This window comes from Anarhichas minor, unplaced genomic scaffold, assembly GCF_050575085.1.
Source record: "Anarhichas minor isolate MPS153535 unplaced genomic scaffold, ASM5057508v1 ptg000021l, whole genome shotgun sequence".
In the NCBI taxonomy this organism is placed as follows: domain Eukaryota; kingdom Metazoa; phylum Chordata; class Actinopteri; order Perciformes; family Anarhichadidae; genus Anarhichas; species Anarhichas minor.
Window position 1 is genome coordinate 5,792,081 of NW_027466467.1, and position 27,094 is coordinate 5,819,174.

The 27,094-nt window shown below is 42.5% G+C and overlaps 1 protein-coding gene across 1 annotated transcript in view; it reads left to right on the top strand.

Moving 5' to 3' along the window:
• The first annotated feature begins 2,701 nt into the window (after positions 1-2,701).
• Positions 2,702-27,094, top strand: part of itpr1b (inositol 1,4,5-trisphosphate receptor, type 1b) — a 77,670-nt gene continuing 53,277 nt past the window's right edge. Inside the window, exons 1-22 of the mRNA XM_076096344.1 lie at positions 2,702-2,872; positions 4,174-4,287; positions 7,401-7,471; positions 16,942-17,057; positions 17,228-17,314; positions 18,060-18,218; positions 19,331-19,429; positions 19,539-19,622; positions 19,985-20,131; positions 20,366-20,470; positions 20,689-20,733; positions 20,847-20,876; positions 21,452-21,606; positions 24,287-24,386; positions 24,473-24,633; positions 24,729-24,870; positions 24,968-25,126; positions 25,218-25,390; positions 26,092-26,211; positions 26,302-26,493; positions 26,586-26,837; positions 26,926-27,067. Coding sequence (XP_075952459.1) covers positions 4,196-4,287; positions 7,401-7,471; positions 16,942-17,057; positions 17,228-17,314; positions 18,060-18,218; positions 19,331-19,429; positions 19,539-19,622; positions 19,985-20,131; positions 20,366-20,470; positions 20,689-20,733; positions 20,847-20,876; positions 21,452-21,606; positions 24,287-24,386; positions 24,473-24,633; positions 24,729-24,870; positions 24,968-25,126; positions 25,218-25,390; positions 26,092-26,211; positions 26,302-26,493; positions 26,586-26,837; positions 26,926-27,067 — 2,631 coding nt within the window. The 5' untranslated portion in view covers positions 2,702-2,872; positions 4,174-4,195. The remainder of the gene's footprint in view (positions 2,873-4,173; positions 4,288-7,400; positions 7,472-16,941; positions 17,058-17,227; positions 17,315-18,059; positions 18,219-19,330; positions 19,430-19,538; positions 19,623-19,984; positions 20,132-20,365; positions 20,471-20,688; positions 20,734-20,846; positions 20,877-21,451; positions 21,607-24,286; positions 24,387-24,472; positions 24,634-24,728; positions 24,871-24,967; positions 25,127-25,217; positions 25,391-26,091; positions 26,212-26,301; positions 26,494-26,585; positions 26,838-26,925; positions 27,068-27,094) is intronic.

Sequence of the window (27,094 nt, forward strand, 5' to 3'; positions counted from 1 at the left end):
GTCCCTCCGCCGCTGGTGCATTTCCGAGCATTCACTCGTTTGTTAGTCGTGCCTTGGTTCTGTTCAGAAAGACTGGCCCTTTGCCTTTAATAAGTCAGCCGGCCTTTTCATGACCCTTACGGTATTTTCGAGAAGAAGAAAAAACAACAATCTGTCGAAGGCCATGCATTGTGTTGGGGAAGCCTTCTGGCAGCAGACGAGCTCTCCGCGTTCATTAAAGGCGCTATAACCTTTTATGACCCAAAACACTTGGAGAAAAAAAGAAAGCGTTGTTGTTTATCCCGCTACAAATCAAACCATAGCTGCAATCCACAGACACAGCAGCAGTTGTGTCCAGTTTTATGTATGTATACAAACCACGTTTCTTTGTTTGTTGCTCTGTGGTGGAATGGTAGCCAGTCGTCTGTACACTGTATCCATGACAACTGAATACTCAGTGATCTGCATTCAACTTCACTTAATGTCAAATTTATCCAAAGCCTGGAAATACTTTCAGAGGAGTAACAGGTTATTCTCGTAGACGTTGTGACGTTGTGACTTCGACGCCATCGCATTTAGACACAGCGTCGGAGAACGATGCTCTGAGTCGAAGCACTTTTCCCTCATTCTTCCTTTCACGTTGATAACGACTCAACAAAGGGAGCTTAGGCTATTTCTTTTACTTAAGTGGATTTGAATGCTCTTTTGATATCGTTTGTTTACAGATTGCACAACCCTTGAGAGGCTGGCAGTACAGAGACTCGCATGAATAATACATCTTTTTTTTTCATCATATCAGAGCCGGGGCTTTAAGTCAACGCCGGGAATGTAGCACATTATAGTGGTTTTTTTTCGGGGGGGGGGGGGGGGGGGCTCAGACTACAACATGGCAATCTGCAATCATTTACATCTCAAAGACCTCTCTGTGCCCGATGAGTAGCAGATGTGCATGTGGAAAGAGAGGAGAAGCACTTTTATGGTAATGAAAACTTGTGTAGCCCCACTTACGCCACTCTTATCGTCCCTCTAGATTCTGTAGCTAAGAAACCAAATGAACAGCTCATCAATGGGTTTGGTTAATGTCACTGAGCCCATTTTAGGGATGAAAGTGCTCTCTCTCTCTTCCTGTACCGCTCTCTCTTTCTCATTCAGGTTGCAATTAGGAATGATTAGGAATAATTAAGCTTTTACACATTTTCAAATGCAAGCGTTGTGTGTGCAGGCTTTCGTGGAGAAACTGGAGGTGAGCCTCTTCCTTTGTTTGTAGAATAATTACTACGGGATTACTGTGAGGCCAGTCATCTAATGCACATGGTAAGTTATTTATGAGTTCAGTATCGCACAATGATAATTCAGAATATTTCAGCACACCAGTGTGTTCCAATTCTAGTAGCTGAAAATGTCCCCGTGGGATTTTAATGGGTCAACTGCAAATAAACCAGATCACTCAAAGCTGTGAGGTTGAGGTTTCCAAAGTTTACGTTACAAACTTGGAAACCCGGTGGTCCGTTAGCAAAACCATCTTTAAGATGGTAAAAAACAAACATGGACTCAACTAAACTAACAGGCCTGTCCTCGTCACAAACCTGCAAATCCGACCGCCGTTGGTCGAGTCAGTGTTTGTGACAGGATGCTGCACACACAACCGATGTCTTTATCTCACCTCCTTTCACACTTTGACACGCACAGCATGAGCCCCTCTTTGTAACGTCAGTATATGTGTGCTTCTGTTTTTGACATTATATACGCGAAGTAATGCAGACATTAACCCAAAAACCCTTCAGTCACATGGATTTGATCAGTCAGAGACATGCTCACTACAGTCCACAACATGTGACGCACCTCAAGGAGCTGGTGGTAGACATGATGTTCACAATCTAACGGAGCAGGAGGTTTCTATCCTATTGTCGACAGCCACTATGCTCTGAACTCAGGCACAGTGGTGCTTTGATGTATGCTGTCTTCCGCAGGCTAACATGGTCACAATGACATGTTGACGTGATGTTTCGCAGAGATGATGTTTACCATCTTAGTTTGTGTGTTTACCACAACATGGTGCGGTACTGATTTCCATTTTGCACGTATTTGGCCATAAACCAAAGTATTAGACCAAACTTTGAACTGATGATGGCATAGGGGGAAAGATCACCTCAGTCAATCAATCTAGGAGATGTAGAGATATTTCACAGAATCAATGGAACCAATGTTGGGGTAGCACCTTAGACAGTGGGACTCATCCTCTGGGGAGCATGAATATCTGTACATAATTTCGTGGCAATCCATAGTTGTCAAAATCAGTACACCACTATGGTTATTGTTATTACTGGTTATGACTATTACTATTTTTATCATTATACTAGTTAGTCACCTGAGAAAAACAAAACGTAATTTATATTGTATGATGTGTTTTATTGAGATGCGCTCTGCTAGGGGTGAATAAAATAGGCTAATTAAATTTAATTTAATTGAATAAGGCCACCAGTCTCTCCTCCTCCAAGATACAAATCTCATATACTAAAAAAGGTTGTAAATGATAAAATAAAACAAATTTGGTTCAATCAAGTTGGAGTATCATTTAAGAGCGCTGCATGTGAAAGGGGTTTACAATTCCTACAAAACTACATTACCCAGAGAGCTCTGCTGCTGCAATATAAATAGTAACGAAAGGGGGCGTTTCCACAGTGACATGTGGAGGAGGTAAGAAGCGGATTGTTGCCGAGGACGCATTCAGCTGTCAGAGATAACGCCGCTCAGCCTGCTCTTGTACCTGGAGTTTCACCACCATGGACTTAACCGAGGATAGCGCTGTGGAAATTATCCTGTGCTGACCCACTTCTTCACGCGTCTCTCTCTCTCTCTCTCTGTCGTTGACTCCTCCTTTCGTTTCTGCCAGGTAAAAGTCCTCATCCGTCTGTAGTTTTCCAGCTCGAGCGTTGTTCATTTTGTCATCTGAAGCTGTGAGCATCCCTTGTCAAGGAAGTAGCCCACGCGCTCATTTGTTGCTGTTGTTTTGCTGCAGCTCGGTGCGTTGAAAAGTGAGGCGTCTTGTCATTTAGTTTAGCTTAGCTGAAGTGTGTGTCTCTCTCTCTGTCTGTGTGTGTGTGTGTGTGTGTGTGTGTGTGTGTGTGTCCCATTTGGCATCTCAGAAAAACCAGTTAAAGTGTGTCACAAGACGTTCACATCACTTTAAATGTCGTGGCAATGAGCTCTAATTGAACACAAATACACACTGTGTGTCGCAGTGGTGTGGGACTCCTCAATCTGGGTAAATATGACCTTCAACTTCACGCGAACCAATCGATATCATTTAAAAATAGACGTCTATGCAATGACACATGTCATATGTTGTGCTTTCCTCCTGGCAAGAGGTGTTTGTTTGTTGTTACAATGTTGCACACTGAACGTTTATGCTAAAACTAAGGTTAAATTGAGTGTTTGAGTGTTTTTTATCATTGTCAACCGAGAAAGAAAAAGAAAAAACACATTGCCCCCTTAACTTCATTAAGTGCATTCTTTTACACATGTTTATATTCTCTCTACCTGGACACAGACTGAAGAAAGGTGACCTACATTTAAGATTGGTGCCACACAGCTAACATTAGCACAGAGAAACTTAAGCTTAGTTTTCTTGCCAGGTATTTTTTCATTGTTTCAGTCCTAATATGTATATGCATTGTGTTTTACACAAATGTGTCCAAATTGAATAAGCTGAGCAGTGTATCGCCTCTACCACTGTGTCATGGTATTTGTCTTATAAATGTAGGCTATGCTTTAAAAGGACCGATCGCATACTAATTTAAAAACACAGGCCACATCCATTGAAGAACAAAGATTAGCTTTGTAGTTTATGACTAATGATATTATTTGAATGTTATTTCTCTTCCTGCAAATTGTCACTCATGATCTTACAGTAGGTGGTGCTCCGAGGATGGCAAAAAATAAAGAAATTCTACTTCGGATCGATCACAAACTCTAACAGAAGCAAAGTCTGTGTCTTAACAGTAACGATGGATCCCCCGAGATGATCATAACAGATGCTGTTTACAAATTATTTTCAACTTAATCAGCGATTCCCAACCTATGTGTGCAGCAACATGGAGCGGCAAGATGCATTGGTATTTTTTGAGTGATGGATTATTTAAGTTATCACTGGTTCGACCGCTCTAAAGACCTTTTGCTGTCCATCTTTTTCAGGTGTAATCTACCCTGAGGAGCCATGTCGGACAAGATGTCCAGTTTCCTCCATATTGGGGACGTTTGTTCCCTGTATGCAGAGGGCTCCACCAATGGATTTATCAGCACTTTAGGGTGAGTCTGCCTGGTTTTGTGTTTCTCTACCTCCCTGCTGCAGGATTCCAGGTGAGCTGGATTATATTGCCTTTCTGTGCAGAATACACAACGATCAAACGGCACAGGCTACAGAATAAACACAGTTACTCACGTAGCGATCCATATGATTGCTGTTATTGAGTTGATCGGGGAGTGTAATGGATGGATTTGATGCCCCTGTTTGGTTGGTGGCAGTTACTGTCAACAGAAGAGTGACCCGTTTGTTCCTCTACAGTTTATGGTGAATAATAAGTGATTTCAGTGAAACAAAGGGAAGTTTTACAAACGGTTAAACTAGAGCGGGAAATGAAGGATTGCCTTTAAACACAGAGCCACCTCCTCAACATGTATCTGGTCTGAGCCCTCTCTAGACTTATTTTGACCACATGAATAATGACACATTCAATGCATATGAATAATTCATATCATATGCATTACATGTGTTGTGTATATTTCACTTCTGTCCATCCTGGGAGATTGATTCCTCCTCCTCTGTTGTTTTTCCTCCCTGTTAAAGTTTTGTTTGTTTAGTTTTTCCTGTTCTAATGCGATGGTCCCGGGACAGAGGATGTCGTATGCTGTACAGATTGCATTAATATAGATTTAAAAAATAAATTGAAATGAAAGGCCGAGCCAATTTGCAGCTGCTGTAATTTGTCCCATTTAATTTAAAAATAACATTCTTGTGTAAGAAGCTCACATTTAACACAGATGACGGCACCATATACGCATGTCTTGTAAAATAGCTTGTTTTGTAATCCCATGTGGGATGGGGTCAGATGTTTGACACAGAAGTAGAAAATAACTTAACTACTTCTGTGCCACAGAAGAAGAAATGGAAGCTTTTACAGCTGAACCAGATGAACCTTGATTCTTCAACTTTAAAGTCAATGAGTCCCACGTACATGTACTTCTTGCAGTTGCGGTCCGCTAATAAATAGGAAGGTTGAATGTAGTCAAATGTCTGTTTTCCCTTAATCTGATGGTTTTGTCTCATTTATCAACACGGAGCAGACAACTATGTAGATGTCTTAAGAACACTGTTATCTTATTTGAGAAGTGGTGGATCCTGCTCAAGTCGTTGCTCTCCTTGTTTTACTTCCTCAGTATTCTGAGTCTACTCTCCTCTTGCTACATGCTGACTACCGTTTACTCTGGTGCGTGACTTCTTCCCTCCTCCCTAATTGTAGCCAACGATATAAGTGTACATCTCATTATGAGCAACTATTGACATGCTATTAAAAGTCGCAGTATAAACAGAAAGGTGAAAGAAGATAATAGAGGAGAGAGAGAGAGAGATCAGACTAGACTATCTGACAAGTTGGGCTCCGTCTCTTTCCTCTCTTCTTCCTTCCTTTCTTTGTGTTTCTTCTCCCGAGGTGAAAATGATCACAGCCTTTTGTGTTGTCGCTCTACAGTCTTCCCCCTCTTGCCATGTCACTCTTCTACTTGTCTTCCCACCGCAGGCCGCGTAGAGCCCTCCTCCTCCTCGTCAGCTCTCCGAAACCACATTCACTCTCTCTCACGGCCCGGCGCTATGCGTCATCCGCCATGGCAACAAATGTGCGCGCATGCTTTGATGAATGCAACCATGACAGAGCTCGTTTGTCAAATTTCCCATCAAGCGTTGTTATGCCTAGTAATCACCCCCCCCCCCCCCCCCCCCCCCCACCTTCCACCCCACACACCACTGCTGTGAGCGCTCGCCGTTAAAGAGAAGAGCTTAGAGGACGCGGCTATAAATAGCCTCGTTGTTTTAGGTGTTTCTTGAGCTGTCAGCACAACGGATGTGACCCCCGAGAGCTCCGCAGCCACCTGGACCACTGCTGGCTCAGGGAGGATGGCACCCAACGTCCTCTTGATACTGAGGAGATGTGACACGGCCGCGATGCCGTATCCCAGAATGCAACGGGAGGTTTCTTCTTCCTGACCTTGGATACAGATGAGCCTTTAGACTCGTGTTCTTTTTGGACCTCGGCCAAGCGTTGTGATCAAGGCTCCTCATTCCTACAGAGGAGCTCTCACACCATGTGCTCTCTTCCTTCATCTTCAGTGCTCCTGCAGTGCAGAGTGTATGCTGCATGATCTATAAAAAGATGCAACTGACTGGACTGACTACAGCCTCCTACGGAATATTATTACATCTGCTGCTCTACTATCTGCTAATATTCCCATGGGGGTTCCCCAGATGATGTATGATGGAGCTATTCATTTAAAAAACATGTTTTAACAACATATTTAGGATATTATTGGAAAAATTAGGTGGAACAATGGCGCTAAGGTAGATTATGATGAGGTAGCGCTGTTGTTGGTACTAGTGCTGTGTACTGGCAATACGATGCGTATCATGATAGAGGGGTCACGATTTAAAAAAAATATGATATATTGCGATACTGTAAGCAAGGCAATATATTACGCCTTGCTATTAATATTCAAGTGTTATAATCAATATTTTCTTACACCCCTAACGGGTAAAGTGCCAGTCCAGAAATCGTTATGCTCATCCTCTCGGTCCTTGATTTACATCTTCTCCCATCATGCATGCTTCCTTTCATAATCTTTAAGATATTAATTCCTGGAAGAAATGCAGAGGGAACCTGTTAATCCTGCTCCGTTTATTTGAAGCGACAGAAAGCCTTAGTTTTCATACGGTGGTTCGTACTCTTTCATTGGGTTGCAGAGATGTTGACAGTTTAGTTTAACACTTTGAACTCGCGTCTTGGAGAGTTATTTCCAAACTATTAGAGGGAATGTCCAATCAGCGCTCATGGTGAATGTAGTCCACTGAAGAAATAAATTCCCCAGTGCGTGCTATATTGACCAAGAAAGCTCCTGCTTTTTAACGAAATATGTCTTAATGCTGCTATTCATGTGCTACGAATGAGCTGACATTCTCATTAAATTAAGCAGCTTCTATGTTCAGTTGGACTTGACTTGGCAGGAAAAAAAGCAGGTGTTAGTAATCCTGTTAATAATGGCTTTGTTTCTGAAGCTCAATAGCTCACTTCCACTGTCTTTATTAAAAAGTTTATAATCTTAAGTCTATTAAAGTTGCATGTGATTGACTCATCTCAATGATGGCTGTGTTCCAGGCTTGTGGATGACCGCTGTGTGGTGCAACCAGACACGGGCGACCTCAACAACCCCCCCAAGAAATTCAGAGGTAAGGCCTCAAAATCACTTGAGCTTCTCACTTAATGATATTTCAATAAAGACAGTATTTTTGACAGTCTAAGTGTTTTATATTAAACATTATTTAAGGTCTCCATCAAGTGTCTGCTTCATGATTCCCAACCGTTTTTGGCCTATTGCAACAAAGACACTTTTGAAATGCATATTTTAAATCTCGGTGATGTTCTTCTTGTTAGATAAAGATGAGACAGATCTAGTTAAGCGACATTTTCTCGTATAGAAACCCAATAAAACCCTTTAGTTTAGTGCATCAGTATTTGATAAATCAAGGCTATATACAGGGTCACCGGCTAGGATGGGACAGGCACTGGCTTGTGCCCGAGTTTTCAGTGTGCAGTTGTGTGTTATTGTTTTGTTTACTTTAATTTAGCTGCACATGTCTTTTACGTACACACTCGCTAGCCTAGCTTGTGCAGCTATAACGTCAGCTAACAGCAACGTTCATGCAAATATGCTAAACTGGCTGAAATCGGGGAAACTGTCAGGTGGAACATCTGAAGCTATCAGTCATAAAAGAGGAGAGGGACAGAGAGAGAGTGAGGAATCGGAGGCGAGAGGAACGGAGAGGTGCGTTGGGGAGAGACCGGGAGAAGAAATCGAGCAGGAGTCAGAGAAAGATGAGACGGAGGAGACCGAAAAGGAGGAAGGGATAGCACAGACAAATCGGGAGCACATAGGTCCATCGCGGAGTCAAGGTGAAAAAAGAGGAAACGAGAGTGAGCATCAGACTGGGAAAAAAAAGAGGAAATATGATGAAAATGATCTAGGTCTGGGCTTCACTTGGATTGGCAATGCAGATTGCCCAAAGCCACAGTGCGTGGTGTGCAGTGAGGTTCTGGCTAACAGCTGTCTGAAGCTCTTTACGTCGCCACCTGTACACCAAGCATGCCAGTGCAAGTCAAAAGCCCCTTACATTGTTTATATCGAAATTGGAGGAGTTACAAAACAGCCAAAAACAACTGCAGTCTCATTCATGTGTTGGGTCTACAAAAAACGCACTGCGGGCTTCATATCTGGTCAGTTACAGAATAGCAAGAAAGGGGCTACCTCACACAATCGCCGAAGACGTGTGCTTGCCAGCTGCCAAAGAGATGGTGGAATGTATGATTGGAGAGAGTAACTTTATTGTAATTCGATTCAGATTAATGTAACCGCTATGTATGGTTAATTGTAAATTAAATGTGACGCAATCTGCCTCTGAGCCTGTGCGTGTGTCCTCGCCATCCTTATTGCTCTTTAAAAGTGACGCCTTGTGTAACTGAAATGTATTGAAACTTTGTTGCAGTGTTTCAGGGCGTTTTCACACCCGTAGTTCGTTTGCTTTGTTCCGATTCAGGGATTAATATGATACAATGTTGCAGTTGCCCCTTTGTTCGGTTTGTGTTCACACTGCAACATTTAACAGCGGACTAAATCTTGTAAACAAACGCCACGCGCGAGCAAACTGTTCTCTCATTGGTCCGATTGTTATGCGGCTATAAATAGGCTCTGTTGATTTTATTTATTTGTTTTTAAGGTGTGGGGGATTGGGGGTGCGTGAACCCGGTTGGGATGTAGAAGGGGGTGCGTGGCCTAAAAAGTTTGGGAACCGCTGTTGTAGATGATTGCGTTACTTTTTGATTTGAGTATTTGTTTTGATGATTCTCTGTTAGGGGGGGTTTAGAACATGTGTGTTGCAGGAGTATATATTCTGTTATAATTATCTCCTTATATATTGGTTTCTGGTGCTGTTAGAGCTGCACTAAAAAGTGATAATTGAGTTGGAGGCTGTGCTGGCTAACATCCCCTTTTAGACCACATATTCATGGTGCTTCACTGCATTGGAAATAAAGTCATGTTTGTGTTCCTGACACCTCGTGGAGATGGTTATGGTTATATTTGCAAATGATCTTTTAGTAAGATGGACACAATTCTGTCTCCGTCATCGATCACTAGAGAAACGGGCGATCGGGTGACGACGGGTGTAGCTAATATAGAAGCCACTAAGTGTTTGAAATTGGCTGCCACTTCCGAGCAAATACATTTCTAGTTTTGGCCGGTTTCCGAAGGATGACTTTGGTTAATTAGTTGAGAGTGAAATGACACAAATGCCAAAGTCATTTCCATCAACAGTGGAACAGTGCTGCGTCCAAACTGATTGAATTCAATCGATCTTTTGTATACATGGTAAGCCTGCAGAAGTTTATTAAATGTATCATAATTTCTGCTTTCTTGAGTGTCGTCTATGAATGAGTATAACAGAGAAGAGGATTCTACATACAAAGACTTTGTGTGTATTTTAACAAAACATAGATCTATAGATACATTTGAACATAGTAACATTTAACACTTAAAAAGGCCAAAAAAAGAGAATGATTTAGAAGAGAAGTCCTTTTACATAGTTGGTAAATATCAGTGGGATGTATTTCAAAACTCCACGCAGTCCCTTCTTGAGAAATTGCTCTAAACTCTATTTATATAAATTCTATTTAAATGGCTCCGTCAGATTAAGTCTGTAATAACAAATGAACGGAATTATAAATATCAATTATCATTACTGCCCTGTATTGCAATGCAATTGTAAAACATTGCTAATGTGTTTACTGTACAGTTTTAGATTACGGCTCACAGTGAACCGAAGATATTTGTAGATTGAGTTTGTCTCGTCGAGGAGGATTCTGTTCGGTAACAGCCTGGTATCCACCACATGTTGTGCTTTTGTTTGTAGTTTCAGGCAGAGTGCCAGGCGTTTCAGAGTTAAGCATCAGGTCCATGACGGCAACCTGCCATTACATCTTAACATCTAATAACGGGCTCGAACCTGACAGCGTGAACATTTGCACAGATCAGCTAGCAGCTACGTGGCTAAAAATATGAAAACCAGGTGCAGTTCGGTTGTTGGTTTGCTTCAGCTCTCCTTTAAACTACCGAACTCCACGATAAGCATGTATTGTATTTAGTATGGACTGATTAGAAGAATGGCTTTTTGGGGCTTGGTGAAGTAGGGTCATTTTCTCATTGACTTCTATACAATCAGACTTAATCAGCGGCGGGCCGTGCATTTTATACCTGGGCCTTCTGTGCTGTCCTACTGACCTACGGTTATTTGTTTCTATTGGTGTAATAATACACGTATTCATAGTAAACCGTAAACTGTTCCCTACTGATCGTTCCGTACCGGCTGGCGAACACCGGAGCTCCGTTTCCCTGCGAACGTGTTCGTTGATCTCTAGATCCACTCGAGTCTCTCCAATGGCGTCCTCAGGTTAGCATAGCATAGCTCCAAACACCAAGATACTCAGTTAAAATGAAACACATTCCCAGCCATAAAATGTGCAACGCAGTCAGCCAGGAACGCCAGGAATACAAATCCTTTTCCTGGCTGAGTTAGCCATTGAGTGTTAAAAAAACAAAGCTAGGTTTAAAAAAAAATAATAATCTACACCAAGCAAAATGTAAAAAATGTTGTAATTTCTTCCATATCTTTCAATTTGAACTCTTACTACTCCGACTAAGCTTTGCCAGTTTAAGTTTCATTTCACAATAGTCACGTGCTCGCCCACTGACCAATCACAGCACACGCTGCACCTCACTGCAGAGCTGCACCTGGAAACTGAGCTGCACATAATGCTGATGTACTTGTAGGCCAGCTAGCAGTCTCTGGCACATCAAAGAATATGCCCAACATGTCAAACTAAAGATCTGATTGGTTGAATACTATGACAATCAACAATATCGTCCCCATTCACTTAAACTGCACATGGATGCACTTGTGAGTGTGCAGGCCTGGGTCTCTGTTCTTACCTAGAGACACAGAGGTGAACTCTGATTGGATGAAAGCTCTACTTAAAACAAGCTGCACTGGAAGCAGAGCAACTGAGGAAGACAGTAGCTGTGCATTGAGAAAATAAGATAATGGGAAAATATTTTTATAAATTATAATACATGTAGTGTATTTAAGAAAAATTATTCAATTATAAAATAGCTATAACTTTGTGATTCTGTCTAGGCCAGCAGAGAAGGCCTTGCAGGCCCTGACGGCCCACCACTGGACTTAATGTTGTACGGTACAATTCACGGTATGATCTTCAAGCCACGACCTGGGTGCTCACACTCTAAGGGTAAAATAGAAAATACAATGACCTGTCGGCCCTTGCGGACCATTCTCGCTCATGACAATTGTCAATAAAGATTTGAAAACTAGGTAGGTAGGTAGAAGTTGGTTTGCCAGCGGAGGTCTGTGACACAATAGTGCTGGGCGGTATGACCTAAAATGCATATCTCTGTATAATTTTGAAGCACAAACGGTAATGGTTAATATCACAGTATTTGTTTTTCCTAAAAAGTCAATATAACTGCCTCTGAAGGGGAAGAAATCACAGGTATGGTATAACGTCAACCATCCCGGAGTCAATATAAACAGTCAACAATTCTTTAGGTAACCTTTTATTTAGTTATTGTGATCTATGGTTGTTATTTTCAGAAAACACACAATTCAAATGAATATGAAATAAATGATTGTGCTACTTAAACAAAAAATCTAGTATTTCTAAGTTTCATTTATGTTCTATAAGATGCTTAGAGCGAGTGTTAGAAAGTTAAACATGTCATAATTCACTCTTTAAATTCTATTTAATATTGCTGTGAAAACATCTTCAAACAATTCTATTTATTTAACTTTATCGCCAAAGACTCTCATGATAGCGTTATAATTTACCTTTGCCCTATACTTTTTACTAAGTAGAGATTCTGTCAACACAACTTCTGTTAGCTGTTTAGCTGTTTAGCTCCGCGCTGTCGACAGAAGGTCCAGTCACAGTGATCACTCAGAGCAGCTCGCATGGAAATCGGGCCATGATTGGTCCTCGCTCTCCTCTGTACACTGCAAGGCAGTCGACGCCCTACGAAGCTGAAAATCGGTCCGACTCTAAAATAAGTCGTGCTGCTCCAGAGTCAGTTCAGAAAGCAGTCTTAAATTGTACAATGTATTTCCAGCTTTTAAGGTTCTACACAGGGACCACTCAAGACAGACATGTAGTGATGGATGATGAATGTCCCATGTACTGCATAAACAGACACTGCCTTAACAGAGGTGAAGGAGGAGGATTGCAGGAGTGATGGAATAAAATGAAACCATTTTATGGAAAACTGTTTTTGAGTCTGTAGAAGAAAATTCCTGAATTAAATGGTACTTGTTGATGCTGTGTTTTGTGTTTTTGTAGTGTTTTTATTGGATCACATCACATTCTTGGGTATTTTAATGAATACATGTTTCAATGTTGTCTAATATTGTCTAGTAGTACAGCTCCACCTCAAAGTACAGCCTCAACACAAACCACAGACTGTAGCGCATCGCAGTACATCGCTGGTCGCTCCATACACATCTGGAATTGGTTGTTTATCAGAGCAGCTGTTGTGTTGATTGGTCTGTTGTGACAGTATGTCAGTGTGTGTCTTCTTCATATGATTTTGCGGTTCCGGTGAATGCGCACTGCTCGTCGGGTCACAGCAGGTGCGGAGTATGGCCGTTCATCAGAAGTGGGATTATTACGCATGGATTTTTATAGAACGAGGCAACGCTCACGTGGCTGCCAGACCAGAAGTCAACGCTTGATCAGGGCATGACCGATACAGGTGTAAACGTTATTTTCAACAATCTTAGTGATTTCATTCCCTAAAATGAGAAGCATTTCTTTGTTCAGTCAAATTGTTTTTTCTTTACTAAGCCAACAAATGAAATCAAGAGCAAAAGAAAAGGTAATTTAAAGCGCACTCTACTGCAAACGGGGGCCATGTTAGGTTTCAAGAGTGTCATTTTCATATCCACTTAGTGCAAAGCATCTGATCATGCCACTAAAATTAAAAACCAACAAGAACGGATTGTTCTTTAAATACACATACGATAAGATAGGCTCAGACCAGGAGGTCATGTTTTTTAGCTGTAACACAAATCCTGATCTTTTTATCTGATTGATCCAAGTGATTCTATTTTCTCTGTCTGATGAAATGTTTCTGCTGAAATCGAGATATGGATTCAATACTAAGACAAATTAATGACGTAAGGCCTAATGATTGTTAAATCTGAATTTAATTTAATTTTAAGAAATTGACTTTGATGTCTTACACCTTGTGGATGTAATTTATGTTTCTTTGCACTGCTGATTGGGATTTTAAAGACTATTCCCCACTAGACATCCAAGTCAAATGTTTTTGACTGATGCACCTGTGTGCCAGTTTTCAAGCACAGCTAATTTCTACTGAACCTCTGTGAGGAACAGCTGACTGATTTTACCAGTGACAGAACAGCACTGATCAGCATTAAAGGTACCAAACAATAGAGGCCCCCTTCCTGTAAATCCACTTTTTCTTGACTTAGGTTCCAGATGTTAGTTGCTATTTAATGCCCTGGATTTCTATATCATGTATTCTCTACTACGATCTATGCACGACGGGTACAAATGCAAACTATTTCTCACTGTCCTCTGCTGCCAGCTGCACTGGCTCTGTGCACACAGAGGCCTACGCACCAGCTCTCCCTACCAGGACCAGTTCTATAGATCGGATGAACAGTAGATAGATTATGCTTCTCCTGTTTGGGGATGCAATGAAACAGCTTCATTTGTCAGTTTCTAACTGAGCTATTCAAATCATATTCAAAGCAGAGTAACCCATGGCCATGCAAAAGCAAAAGTAGAACCTGTCAGATATGAAACTCCAAATAATAAAAAATGCATGGCGCCACATATTGCACTGTTTCTATTATTATTGCTTTTAATAATTATTCTTATTATAAAAAGCGGTTTTATTTAATAGCATAGTTTTCATGTTATTATGGCGCATTTAGAAATGTAGAATTAAACAGATGTGAGGAAATGTCTAACTGGTTGCAATCTCACCTCTCTTATAACAGAAGCAAAGTGCACCCTTGTTGATTATTAATAGCACACTTAAGTGAGAAAGTGTATCGCAGAGAGCTGTAGCGCCGCATATTACACCTTACTTCTGTCTCTCTGATCCGAGGTGTGTGTGTGTGTGTGTGTGTGGTTGCATGTCGACTACGTTGTTTCCCTTTTTTATGGCTGCACACAAAGCTCTGAGAGATCAAGTGAGACTGAACATGCAGGAGATCTCTGTGTGCTTCAAATCATCACTTTGTGTGTAGTAATATTACTTTGTTGTGTTTTGTTTTCGTGGCGTGTCGCACCCCTGAGCGACCACATGTGCAGCTCCTGGACGATAACGATCGGTGGCCGATCAATAGCAGCATCCCTACTGTCTAGAGTTACCAAGATGTTGTTTCTTGTAAAATACATTGTTGCCGAGTTTTTCAAAGCTGTGTTGTATGAGGGTGGTGGCAGAAAGCTCACAGACGGATCTCTCAAAATGTGAACAAATAAAACCAAAACGATCGTCATGGCTAGATACCATCACATACAAACATCATTTCTCTTTGTGAAGCAACCCTTCATTTATTAGGTGTTTGAGCTACACTAACTGTACATAACAAATCAATAAAAAGATTTGATGAGATTTGTCATAGATTAAACTAAACTTAATTGTGGCATCACTCAGAAATACCGCTCCAGCATCTGCCCATTATTAAGTGAAAATGGCTAAACAGAATTCAAAGGGTTGAACCTATTAATTCTTCTCAGCTAGCGGGTTCTTCTGGAGGACACAACTTACTAAACATACAGGGCACTTAAAAAAAAAAGAAGCTCTACTAAATACTTTGTTCAGAATATGTGAGTTTCATCTCTGCAATTCCTTGTTGATGAAGTTATATTTGCAGACTTCTACAACGTAAAATGAACTCAGACGACAGAACTACATTTTTCACATACGTCCCAGTTTATTTTCTTCTTTGCGCCATAACCTCAATTACTCGTCCCCGTCAGACAGATGTTCTCCCAGTGCCCCGTTTTCTACATTGGTCCTTGGCCTCCTCTCTGCCCGTCCTCCACCTCATGGTCCATGACGGCTAACCACTCGAGACACTTATGTTGGCCGCATTTCGAACGGAGGCAGCCACAGTGGCTATTTTTACTCATCGGCTCCCCTGTACCGGTTAACGTAAAGCTATACTGTATGTGCTTGAAGAGACTGTCTACTAATTAATGACACCGTTTTAACATTTTCATATTCTGTGTTGTGATTTCTAGTAGTTCTGTCTTTTCAATAAAGTGTTTTCTTCCAGTTTGAACAGAGGATGTAGAGCTACGCAACGAGGACAAATTAGCAAATTCAAGTCTTTCTGACACCGTTTGTTTCCAACAGTATATTATTGTTGGTCTTTATACTAGCAAGTAAACTAGTATAAAGACTAGTTTCTATCTGAAAGCTTCAACGGTGATAATTGGGTGACCCAGCAGCTGTCCTGCTTAATCCTCAAAGTTTTGGTTCTTCAAACTTCATCAGAGATGTTGCTATCTTATCTTCTATTATCTCTCCATTTATTTGGTGTTAAATCATTGATAAGGAAAAATAAATATTAAGAAATTGATCATTTAACCCAATGCAAAAATTTGCCAGATGGTACAAACGGAGTTCAGTTGCAGCATGAATGGCCCCTCATTGGCCTCGATGGCCAGCAGCTGCTAGGTGGTCCAAATATTTGCCCTTTGACAGTCCAGCTCCTTGGCCCCCCAAAGAGCAGACGCCTGCTCTGCCCAGCAGGTAGTCCATCCCCGATGCCCTTTGACGGCCACATCACCAGATCTGAACCATTTCATTGCCAATTTCTACATCATAGGGTCGAGTAGAACGATGTATTTCACACTGTTTTTAGTCAGAAGGAAGAACAATAGGGTCCCAAATTGAAATGGTTCATCCTGCCGGGAGCATGAAAATGCTCAGTAAATGTCAGTGCAATACCTCCATTAGATTTTGATATTTCTTGTGTAGAGGTGGACATTTTTTGTTTGGTAGTGCCCATGAGGAAGACATGGACTTAATCTCCACAGCAAATTTCATGGCAACATGAACAGTGGTTGTCAAGACTGGCGGACCAGTCTAGAGGGACAAAATTGTTATAATTCCTACCTGTAATATAGATTTGAAGTGAATCCTGTAGAACCCCAGGAGAATATGACCCAGTACCATTTGTCCAGATAGTAATGAGTCGGTTATTTGTACTATTCTAAAGAGTAAATGGGGTCTGACTGGTTCCACCTTATCTAATCTTGGTGTTAGTTTGTGCAGGATGAGTCACACATACTTTAAATTGTTCAGTGTGGCCTGCTGTGACAGATAGACATAGTGAATGCCAAAGTGTTAATGTGGAGCGCTAAAGTACTGTGAAGATACATTTACTAATATTACCAGTGGACCAATTCCCCAAAATGCTGCCGTTGTCTCTTTTTTATGATAACGTCAGGCAGTCTGCTATTTAGTCAAGAAGAACTAATACTAAGTGATGATGTTTGACTCTTGACCTCTCTCTTCCTGTCTTCTTTCCCGTAGACTGCCTTTTCAAACTGTGCCCTATGAACAGATACTCCGCACAGAAACAGTTCTGGAAGGCGGCAAAGCCTGGCGGCAACAGCACCACTGACACAGTCCTCCTCACTAAACTTCACGTAAGTGTCCTCTTCACCTTAGTTCGACTTTTTCGTCATGGTGAAAGGAATGTATTAGTGACACAAAGCTACAGCCTTGTATTCATGTGAAATGTATATGCGGCATCACTCCTTCCAGATATAGTAGTGACCGCCGTCTGTTTCCCTGTCTTCCCTGCTCTGTGTTCTAGCATGCCGCTGACCTGGAGAAGAAGCAGAACGAGTCTGAAAACCGCAAGCTGCTGGGATCAGTCATCCAGTATGGAAATGTCATTCAGGTGTGTTCAGGAACCTGCGAGATAAGGCGCTTTGGTTAAACAGCTCTGCAGCAACTAGATATGACGATGTGTGCCCGGTAATACTGACTATAGAGAGGAGTTTTCAAGGCGAGCTACAATGTTGTCAGTTGTAATGTCTTATCGGGCCTCGCTCGTTGCACAGGATTGGTTATCACACAGGTATGAGCTCATCCGAAACCAAAAATGGTCATGCATTCCTGCCCAGTGACACACGTGAGACGGTACATTCTGTACAGGGTGGGATGTCCCAGTTCTAGTAATAATGACCACTAATCGGTTCCTGGTTAGTCAACTAGCTAACACGGAAAGGTGCGGTTGGCACTTTGCATCGAGGCCTCGTCGGGTCTACTCTGCGGTGCGAACTCACCGGTTCTAACACAATACATCACGCTGTAGGATTAAGTTGGGCTTTTAGCGAAGTCTGCCGTGGGCTCAAAAACTACACAGAGCTTATATGATTCCGGTCGGTAGTAGATTACTTTTGACAGGGTGGGAACTGTTTAAATTGGCGAACCAACAGAGGTCATGAGAAGCATTTAAGGATAAGGGATTTCAAGTAGTAAGAAATGTAGAAACCAAACGGTTCCAGAGATGCATATTTTCAGTGTTCCCTTGGCACCAGCTGTGTCAGACTGACATCTTTCTATCTCTGGTTTCCACTGTCTGCGTTATGTTTTAGATAGTAGCTTTGTGTCTTAATGCTGTTTTCTTGTTTTGCCAACAGCTGCTGCACTTGAAAAGCAATAAATACCTGACTGTGAACAAGCGACTACCTGCGCTGTTGGAGAAGAACGCCATGAGAGTGACTCTGGACTCGGCGGGAAACGAGGGCTCCTGGTTCTACATCCAGCCCTTCTACAAGCTGCGATCCCTGGGAGACAGCGTGGGTAGAGCGGGGTGTGGGATGCCAGTTAATTATGATCATTAGGGGAAATTAAGGAGGTATTTTAAGGCTGTTCACCGGGTTTGACAAAACAGAAGTCACATGAGCTCCCATGAAGCGTGTTTTTATAAGACAGAATGAATTAAAGATGGAGGACAATTAGCACATTCTGAGCACCAGGTCAGGCCACAATGTAAGGTATGGTGCTGTCGACATAGCACGAACCACATTGACACAGTTTCTGCTAGTGGCTTATGGAATTTGAAAGGGTTAAAATGGCTATTTTGCCAATTAAGTCACACTTTATTAATCCTCTCGGGGAAATGCGCAGGGTCAATGCGCAGGGGCCAGCTCCAGTTTTGAGGCCAGTGACTTGGTCATGGTCAATGGAGAGAGACGCTAACATGCTCTGTAATGGTTTCTATTTGAGGTTCAAATGTGCACTTTCTTTTGCCATTGGTTACATCGCCTCACGTGCACGTTGATCGATGAGGTCACTGGACTGAAACAAGTGTTTAGATAAAACCCTCTCTCAAACTGTAATATTTTTATCAGTTGCTTACCAGCATACTGTAGATCTCTTTATATCATAAAGCGTGCACACTCAAAGGACAATAAGTTAATGATGCTTACTGTGGTTATTGAGTGATGCTCAGTGTCAGGGCTGCACCTCAATGATTCTCACCCTGGCCCCCTCATTTCACTCATAATGTGGTCCACGACTCCCCCTAGTGCTTATCTGGAGGCGTGCATAATCTCCCCGTTGGTGCGCGCTTTATGTTCACCTTGTGAAGAAAAAGGAATTGAAGAATGATGGCTGAGATCTTGGGACGTGACATACTTTTGGTTTGGAAATGAAATGGAGTGCTCAGTCGCACACAGTGGCCCTCAGAGCAGCAGCTTTTTAATATTGTTTAAAGATTTTCTTTTGCACCTTTAGAGACCGAGTCTGTATTTAAGGCTGTTAATTGTCACTTGCTTTCTAGTCCATACTGCACCACGGTATCCCGTCTTGTTTCTGAGTAACGGTAACTGATTCCTCTTGATTTTGTCGAATGCATCTAAACTGAAAATGCAGTGTGTTCTGTGTCTTTGTTTTTCTGCTCCTGCAGGTGGTGATTGGAGATAAAGTGGTTCTTAACCCTGTGAATGCGGGTCAGCCTCTGCATGCCAGCAGCCACCAGCTGGTTGACAACCCAGGATGCAATGAGGTCAATAAGACACAACCGCTTCATTAAAGTGGAAAAGGAAACTTGGGTTTAAAAGCCATTATTATATATATAATACGACATTCACACGCTCCTCTCCTCTGCCTGGCAGGTTAATTCCGTTAATTGCAACACAAGTTGGAAAGTTGTTCTGTTCATGAAATGGAGTGACAACAAGGAAACAATACTCAAAGGGGTAGGTACCTCTGGTTTTTGTGTGACATTAAATTACATTAATCAAAATTCCAAAGTACCTTTTGGGAAATGCATCTTCAAAGCCGCCATCTTCATTAGAACACATTGAACATTGTAAAACAATAAAAAACGTTGAACACACAGTTTTTAAGATAAATTTAAAAAACAATCATCTGCAAGAGAATTAAAAACAACAATAAAACATTGACATACGTGTGAAAAATGTTACCTTTTAATCCTTTACACACTTTGCGTGTGTGTGTGTGTGTGTGTGTGTGTGTGTGTGTGTGTGTGTGTGTGTGTGTGTGTGTGTGTGTGTGTGTGTGTGTGTGTGCGCGTGTGTCTTTTTTTTTGTAATGGCAGGGTGATGTCGTCCGGTTGTTCCATGCAGAGCAAGAGAAGTTCCTCACTTGTGACGACCACAGGAAAAAGCAGTATGTTTTCCTTCGAACTACCGGCCGGCAGTCTGCCACTTCTGCCACCAGCAGCAAAGCACTGTGGGAAGTAGAGGTTAGCACAACATAATTATTCTGCTGGATAAAAAGCCACTTCACTCTTTGGTGTCTGTCATTGTCCTTTTATTAACTAGGTAACTTAAATGCCTACTTTTTTAAAAGCACAGTGCCCTTACATAACATAATGTAACAAAACATACAGTTGTTTATATAACAAGATAGCACTAATAATGCAGCATTGTAGGAATTTGACACACGACTTATTAATTGCTTCTTTTGCCATTGCCAGGTGGTCCACCATGACCCATGTAGGGGGGGTGCAGGCTACTGGAACAGCCTGTTCAGGTTTAAACACTTGGCCACTGGGTGTTATTTGGCTGCTGAGATGGGTGAGGTGAGTGTCAGCTTCTTTACCTTTTTATCTCTGTACCCATGCATACTATTAAGTGCCTTTCATACACTGTGTTTCTAACATGGCAGCATAAAGACTAGTTTTAAACCGAAAAGTACTCTGACATCGTCTAGAGCCATGTGGTGTTAAGACAGGTAAATGAAATGCCCAGCTGCAGTGACCACAGTGTGAAATGACTGATGCCGGAGTGTGTTTCCCAGGTGAACGCAGACTTTGAGGAGGAGAGCGCAGAGCAGCGGTCCTCGGTAAGACTCGTTCTCTTTTCCTCCCGAGTGCTTAGCAACGTCACGCTGGTTGCCTCACTTCTATTGATCGAACCCGTTTTAATTCTGTGCTGGATCTTTGCTCTCTGCTCCAGGTGGTGGACTTTACACCCTTTAATTTCCAGGTACTGTCACAAAATCTTTACTTGGCTGCTGCAACCTAGCGCAAAAAAAAAGAAGTAATTTTCATGTCTGCACGCGCTGTCTCCTGCCGTCCAGCTTCTCTCTCGGCACCCTCGATCATCAAATGCTCTTCTCATCTGGGTCGCGTGTGCCTTTAGTAGCAGTAGATCCCCACTGGGTGTCACCAAGGCATCATCTCTCAGCTGATATATGTCTCATGTGAAAATCACCATTAGGCGGCAGTGGTGTACAAACCACTCTGAACCTAACAGGGATGTTGTGTTCACCTGTAGTTCTCAACGACGTGCCAGCAAGGCCCAACAGCCTGCAGTGATGACTGAAGTGTAGCTCACTGGTTTGCTCTCCTTCAGTCAAGAGTGAGGAATCAGCTTCAGTGGCGACTAGTAGTGAAAACACGCACCCTCCTTTGCCTCATAGTGGTTCAGGATTGATAGCATGGCTTTATATACATGTAAACATCACTGCAGTTTGTATCCAGTGCTTTGCCGTCTCTCTCTGTCTCTCTTTCTCTCTCTGTCTCTCTTTCTCTCTCTCACTGCGTGTTTTCTCGCTCTAGCTGGATGCGGATAATGAAGCCTTACGAGGTCGTCTGCGAGCTCCGCTGGAGAAGATCATGTACACTTTGGTGCCAGTTCCCGACGGCATGGACATCTCCTCCATCTTTGAGCTGGACCCCACCACTCTGAGAGGCGGAGACTCCATGGTGCCCAGGTATAATACAGAGTACACCCTCACACGCCAAGGAGAACTTCTTCTGGGGGGGGTACATTCCTTTAAAATGTACATTCAAATATCACAGTTGTAGAACACGACTGAAGGACATCTAAGGATACAAACATGATACCACTCGCTCTACCTACATCAACGGAATGAAAAAAAAAAAACATTTGGTTTGTTTATGTAAATTGTATTTGTATTGCTGGACAAAGTATTGCTCAATGCTGTTTAATACCAGTGTGCAAACATGCCCAGGAAGTGATACTGTCACAATGTCAGAGAAGCTCTCAAGCGAAACCATGTTTCTGACCTTCAGTGGAAAAAATACCATCAGGGATGTTGGAACATATGGGAGGGAAATGGGTGGAATGACAAATAATGTCAACGCCACGAGACCACAGTGATGTCAAGACTACAACAAATCAGAGCGGATGTAGTAATGATTTGACTCGTGTAAAGTTGAAGGGGAATTCGGAGCCTTCCTAGGAAGGCAGTTTCTGAGGCGATGAGAGTTTGTTTGCTGTTGCAACTACAAACAAGGACACTCTTTGTTATGTGTTTTGTCTGAGTTACCAACTGTTTTTTTCTGGTCATTTATTGACTTGACATGGCAGAGATTGTTGCCCAATCTTTGTTTGGTTGAATCACAGATGCAAGTAAAATACAGTTAGTGGACATATCTATGTTTTTTTACAGGGATCAAAAGTGTATTACCTTTGTGTGTCTTTATTGTGTATATTTTTGGCTTTTATGTAGACTTTGCCTAGTATTGCTTATTTTGTCTTAAGATATAATGTCACTGAAGTGGAAACTCTCTGGGCTTGTGTTTTCACACCTTTGTGTGTGTGTGTGTGTGTGTGTGTGTGTGTGTGTGTGTGTGTGTGTGTGTGTGTGTGTGTGTGTGTGTGTGTGTGTGTGTGTGTGTGTGTGTGTGTGTGTGTGTGTGTGTGTGTGTGTGTGTGTGTGTGTGTGAGAGAGTGTGAGTGAGAGAGAATGTCACTGTACTGGTCACCTTTTTGGATGTTGTGATACGAGCCGAGGAGGGCAAGGAAAGTCCCCAGCTCGCCGTGGAACAGGAAACTACTGTAATCAGGTTGAGAGTAGGCATGGACCATGCCGTGTAAGGCCGTTTGCTACGTGTCTGTGCTGAAACCACAAACTAGACGCTGTGTAAACACTGCGCACATCATACGGCAGATAAATCTTTAATCGGAAATCTGCTCTTTATTCCTGGGCTAGTATTCAAATGAGTTCTACTGAGTTCTATATTTGATGTAGCAAAAATATTTGACAATGTTAAAACAAAACCCTCTGTCTGTTCCTTTTTTATTCTTGTTGACATCACCATGGTACACTTGTACCCGTCACCGCTCATTGGTTAAAATTGGAGGCTCTCCACCACAGTCACATAGTCAGGTGCGTGCCGCAGGCTGCGACTCCTTGCTCCGCCCATTGCTACCGTTAGCCAGGGGGCTAATCAAACTGTAAGCCTGTTAGCTTCAGTAGGCGTTAACGTAATGCCTGCCAAGAATACGGCTACTGTCTGCTTTCTGTCCTGAAGGGCTAACAATCTTCCCACGCACACACACACACACACACCTGCTCTTCCACACGTGCAGCAGGTATGAAGGACGTAGCTGGCTCAGACTTTACTATGTGTAAAGGTTTAGTGCTTAATGGAGGGGAGATGATACTGTACAGGTCAATACTGGCTAATCTGTAATGCCACACACTTGGCTGAGAAAGCCTTCGTAAGCAGCCTCTTCCCTACCATGGAAGTCTGTTTACATACCGTGTTACTTCCGAGTAGCAAGGATAGGAACTCAGAAATAGAGCAGATCAAGTCTGTTACTCGTGATGCTGTTTAAACCAAGTGGAGACTATCATCATTTTTCGTCCCAGCTGCATTGTCTTTGTTGTACTCCATGAATACAATCAATCCTGTCAAGACTTGTAGCTTTGGGACACAGAAACGTAGACATTGGTGTTTCATTACTGTTTGAAGACCAGCAGCTAGTTCAGTGGACCCAGACTCTAAACTGGGGTTTTTCAAAGTCTGCGACTGTGCGCCTTCCCTCAGAAAAAGCTCTGATAAGACGCCCCCTTGCTACCCCCTTGCTTACTTTCGCCCAGCATGCTTATGGGATCATGATTACGTTATTTGATCCCATAGTTGCTCAATAATTTAGCCAAAATAGCCTAATATTGCTGTTTGACATAATTCAGAATACACCAAATATGTAAAAAAAGGGTCTGTCCTAAGGCGTTTATTCTGCGTTTTAGGCGTTTATTATTCTGACTCTGGGGAATCTGGGAAAAACAGTAACATTTCCCAAAAGTATTATACCTCTTCAACCAAATCCCACACATTTAGGCTATTCTATATGATCTTATTTTGAAAGCTGATTAGGAAGGACCTAATATTTTCTCACTTCCATTCCCTGAGGTTCCCCTGAAAAAACCCAATATCAACCCTACAATGGAGGTACCCTTCTTCATGAGCCTGTTTAACCTCCTTAAATTGTGTTCTGACTAGTATCACGCAAACACACGTGTAAATGGTGCTAAAACAATGCTCTGATAAGAACAACTAAAGTTCTCACTAAAGAACTACGTAGATTCTTGTCCATCCTGGTCATCGTCTCAGACAGTTTCCTCTGTCACTCTGTTGTAGGAGCTCCTATGTCAGGCTAAGACACTTGTGCACCAACACGTGGGTTCACAGCACCAACAACCCCATCGACAAAGAGGAGGAGAAACCTGTTATGTTACGGGTGAGTAGTTGTCATGCGGAGGAGAAGACGCACAGCACGGCTGAGGTTTCCTGAACGGATTTACTAAAAACATCTGAACTTTCCAGATTGGAACATCTGGAGTAAAAGAGGACAAGGAAGCCTTTGCCATCGTACCAGTGCCGCCAGCAGAAGTGCGTGATTTAGACTTTGCCAACGATGCGAGTAAAGTGTTGGCGTCCATCGCTGGCAAGCTTGAAAAGGGCACCATTACACAAAATGAAAGAAGGTACAGTGGTGTTGCTATGTGTTTATCCGTAAATATTTTACTTTTGTCTGTAAATGTTTACTGTTTGTGTTTGACTTTTCATGTACACTCTTCAGGTTTGTGACCAAGCTCCTGGAGGATCTAGTTTTCTTTGTGGTGGACATCCCCAACAGTGGGCAGGATGTTTTGGAGATCATGGTTAACAAACCCAACAGAGAAAGACAGAAGCTCATGAGAGAGCAGAACATCCTGAAGCAGGTTGGCCTTAAACCTCAAAGACTGTAACTGCACTGATTTGAGTGAGTGTATGATTAACTACATTTCTGGGTATTAAAATTCTCCGTTTCCATTTCAGATTTTCAAACTTCTCCAAGCCCCGTTCACAGACAGCGGCGATGGTCCCATGCTGCGCCTGGAGGAGCTTGGAGACCAGCGCCACGCTCCATTCCGACATATTTGCAGGCTGTGCTACAGGGTGTTGCGGCATTCCCAGCAGGATTACAGGAAGAACCAGGCAGGTGGACTCAACAACTCCACTCCAACCCCCTTATATACTCCGGCCTTATCTTGGCAGTAATCATCCCCTCTTTTCCTTGTCGCCACAGGAATACATAGCCAAACAATTCCGCTTCATGCAGAAGCAGATAGGATACGATGTGCTGGCAGAAGACACAATAACGGCTCTGCTCCACAACAACCGCAAGCTGCTGGAGAAACACATCACTGCTGCTGAGATAGACACATTCGTGACCCTAGTGAGGAAGAACCGGGAGCCGAGGTGAGGCGCACAGGAACGGACGGGCCCTGGCTGGTATCATAAACTGTCTGTGGCCAATTTTTGGTCAGATGTGTTTGTATAGCGGCTCCTGAGGAATGTAAATCTATGTAAATGTATTCAAATGTGTGCCGAGGAGTATGAGTGGAACTGCTTGTGCATGACCTTGGCACAGCGAGTAATTTGCTGACAGTTAGTGTGCTTGTGTTGTGCTAAAAGTCCTGTCAAGTTCTGTTAAGGATTTCTGAATCGGGCCGATCCAGAAGTCTGGACAAAGGACGGCCTCACAGTTTGAAATGTTATAGAACTGAAAATATTAGGGCAAAAAAAAAACAAGCATTAGGATTTCCTGTACTTTCTAACATACATCTGTAATATAATCTCAATTGACCATGCATATCTCTTAAAGATGGAAACCCATTTCTGCTTAGTATCTCAAAATAATCGCTTCGTACCTCAAAATAATGACTTAATATCTCGACTTAGTATTAAAACAATAAAGAAACCTATTTTTAGATGCTAAGTCATTATTTTTAGAACGCTTCTCAGTATTTTGCGATACTAAGTCATTGTTTCAAGAAGGTTTGTCATTATAATGACTGACGGGAACTTTATTTTTTTTCATCAGATTGGCGTGTATGGGCTTCCATACTTAAATCCCCCAGTGCCTGCAAAAAATGTAACTTATTGTGTCCTGTACCCAGGTTTCTGGACTACCTCTCAGATCTTTGCGTGTCCATGCAAAAGTCCATCCCTGTGACACAAGAGCTCATCTGCAACTCAGTACTGGACCCTACCAATGCTGACATCCTCATCGAAACCAAGTTAGCCTCTTATTTTTATTTGTTATTAGATTATTTTTTTTGCAAAAACTGAAATGAGCTTTTAGAAATGACAGTTTTGCCTTTCACCAGACTGGTCCTGTCGAGGTTTGAAATTGAGACGACGACAAATGGAGAGAGTCCATTGGAGGCGGAGGATGAAGAGGAGGTCTGGCTCTTCTGGAAAGACAATTGTAAGGAGATCCGGAGTAAGAGCGTCAGGGAGTTGGCTCAGGATGCAAAGGAGGGCCAGAAGGAGGACCAGGAGGTGGTCAGCTACTATAGGTGAGATTTCTTTCATTATACACGTATGAAAACGTAATATGACAAAAACTCTATTCTCATAAAAAAAGACAACTCTAATAATTCCAACACAGGTGCCAGCTGAACCTCTTTGCCCGGATGTGTCTGGACCGTCAGTACCTGGCCATCAACAAGATCTCTGGTCAGCTGGATGTGGATCTGATCCTGCGCTGTATGTCGGATGAGGACCTGCCCTTTGACCTGCGGGCGTCCTTCTGCCGCCTGATGCTGCACATGCATGTGGACCGTGACCCCCAGGAGCAGGTCACACCCGTCAAATATGCCCGTCTTTGGTCTGAGATTCCCTCTCAGATTGCTATCGATGAGTGAGTTCATCCCTTGAATATTCTTTTAATTGACTTCTGCTACCATTCCAAAGACGTCCCCTTGCTCATTTCTCCTCTAATTATCCAGCTACGACAATGATGGAACCACCAGAGATGAGATCAAAGAGCGCTTCTGCCTCACAATGGATTTTGTGGAGAACTACCTGAGAGAGGTGGTGTCACAGAACATTCCCTTCACTGACAGGGAGAAAAACAAGCTCACCTTTGAGGTACTGCCTCTTTGTGGGTGGTGTGAA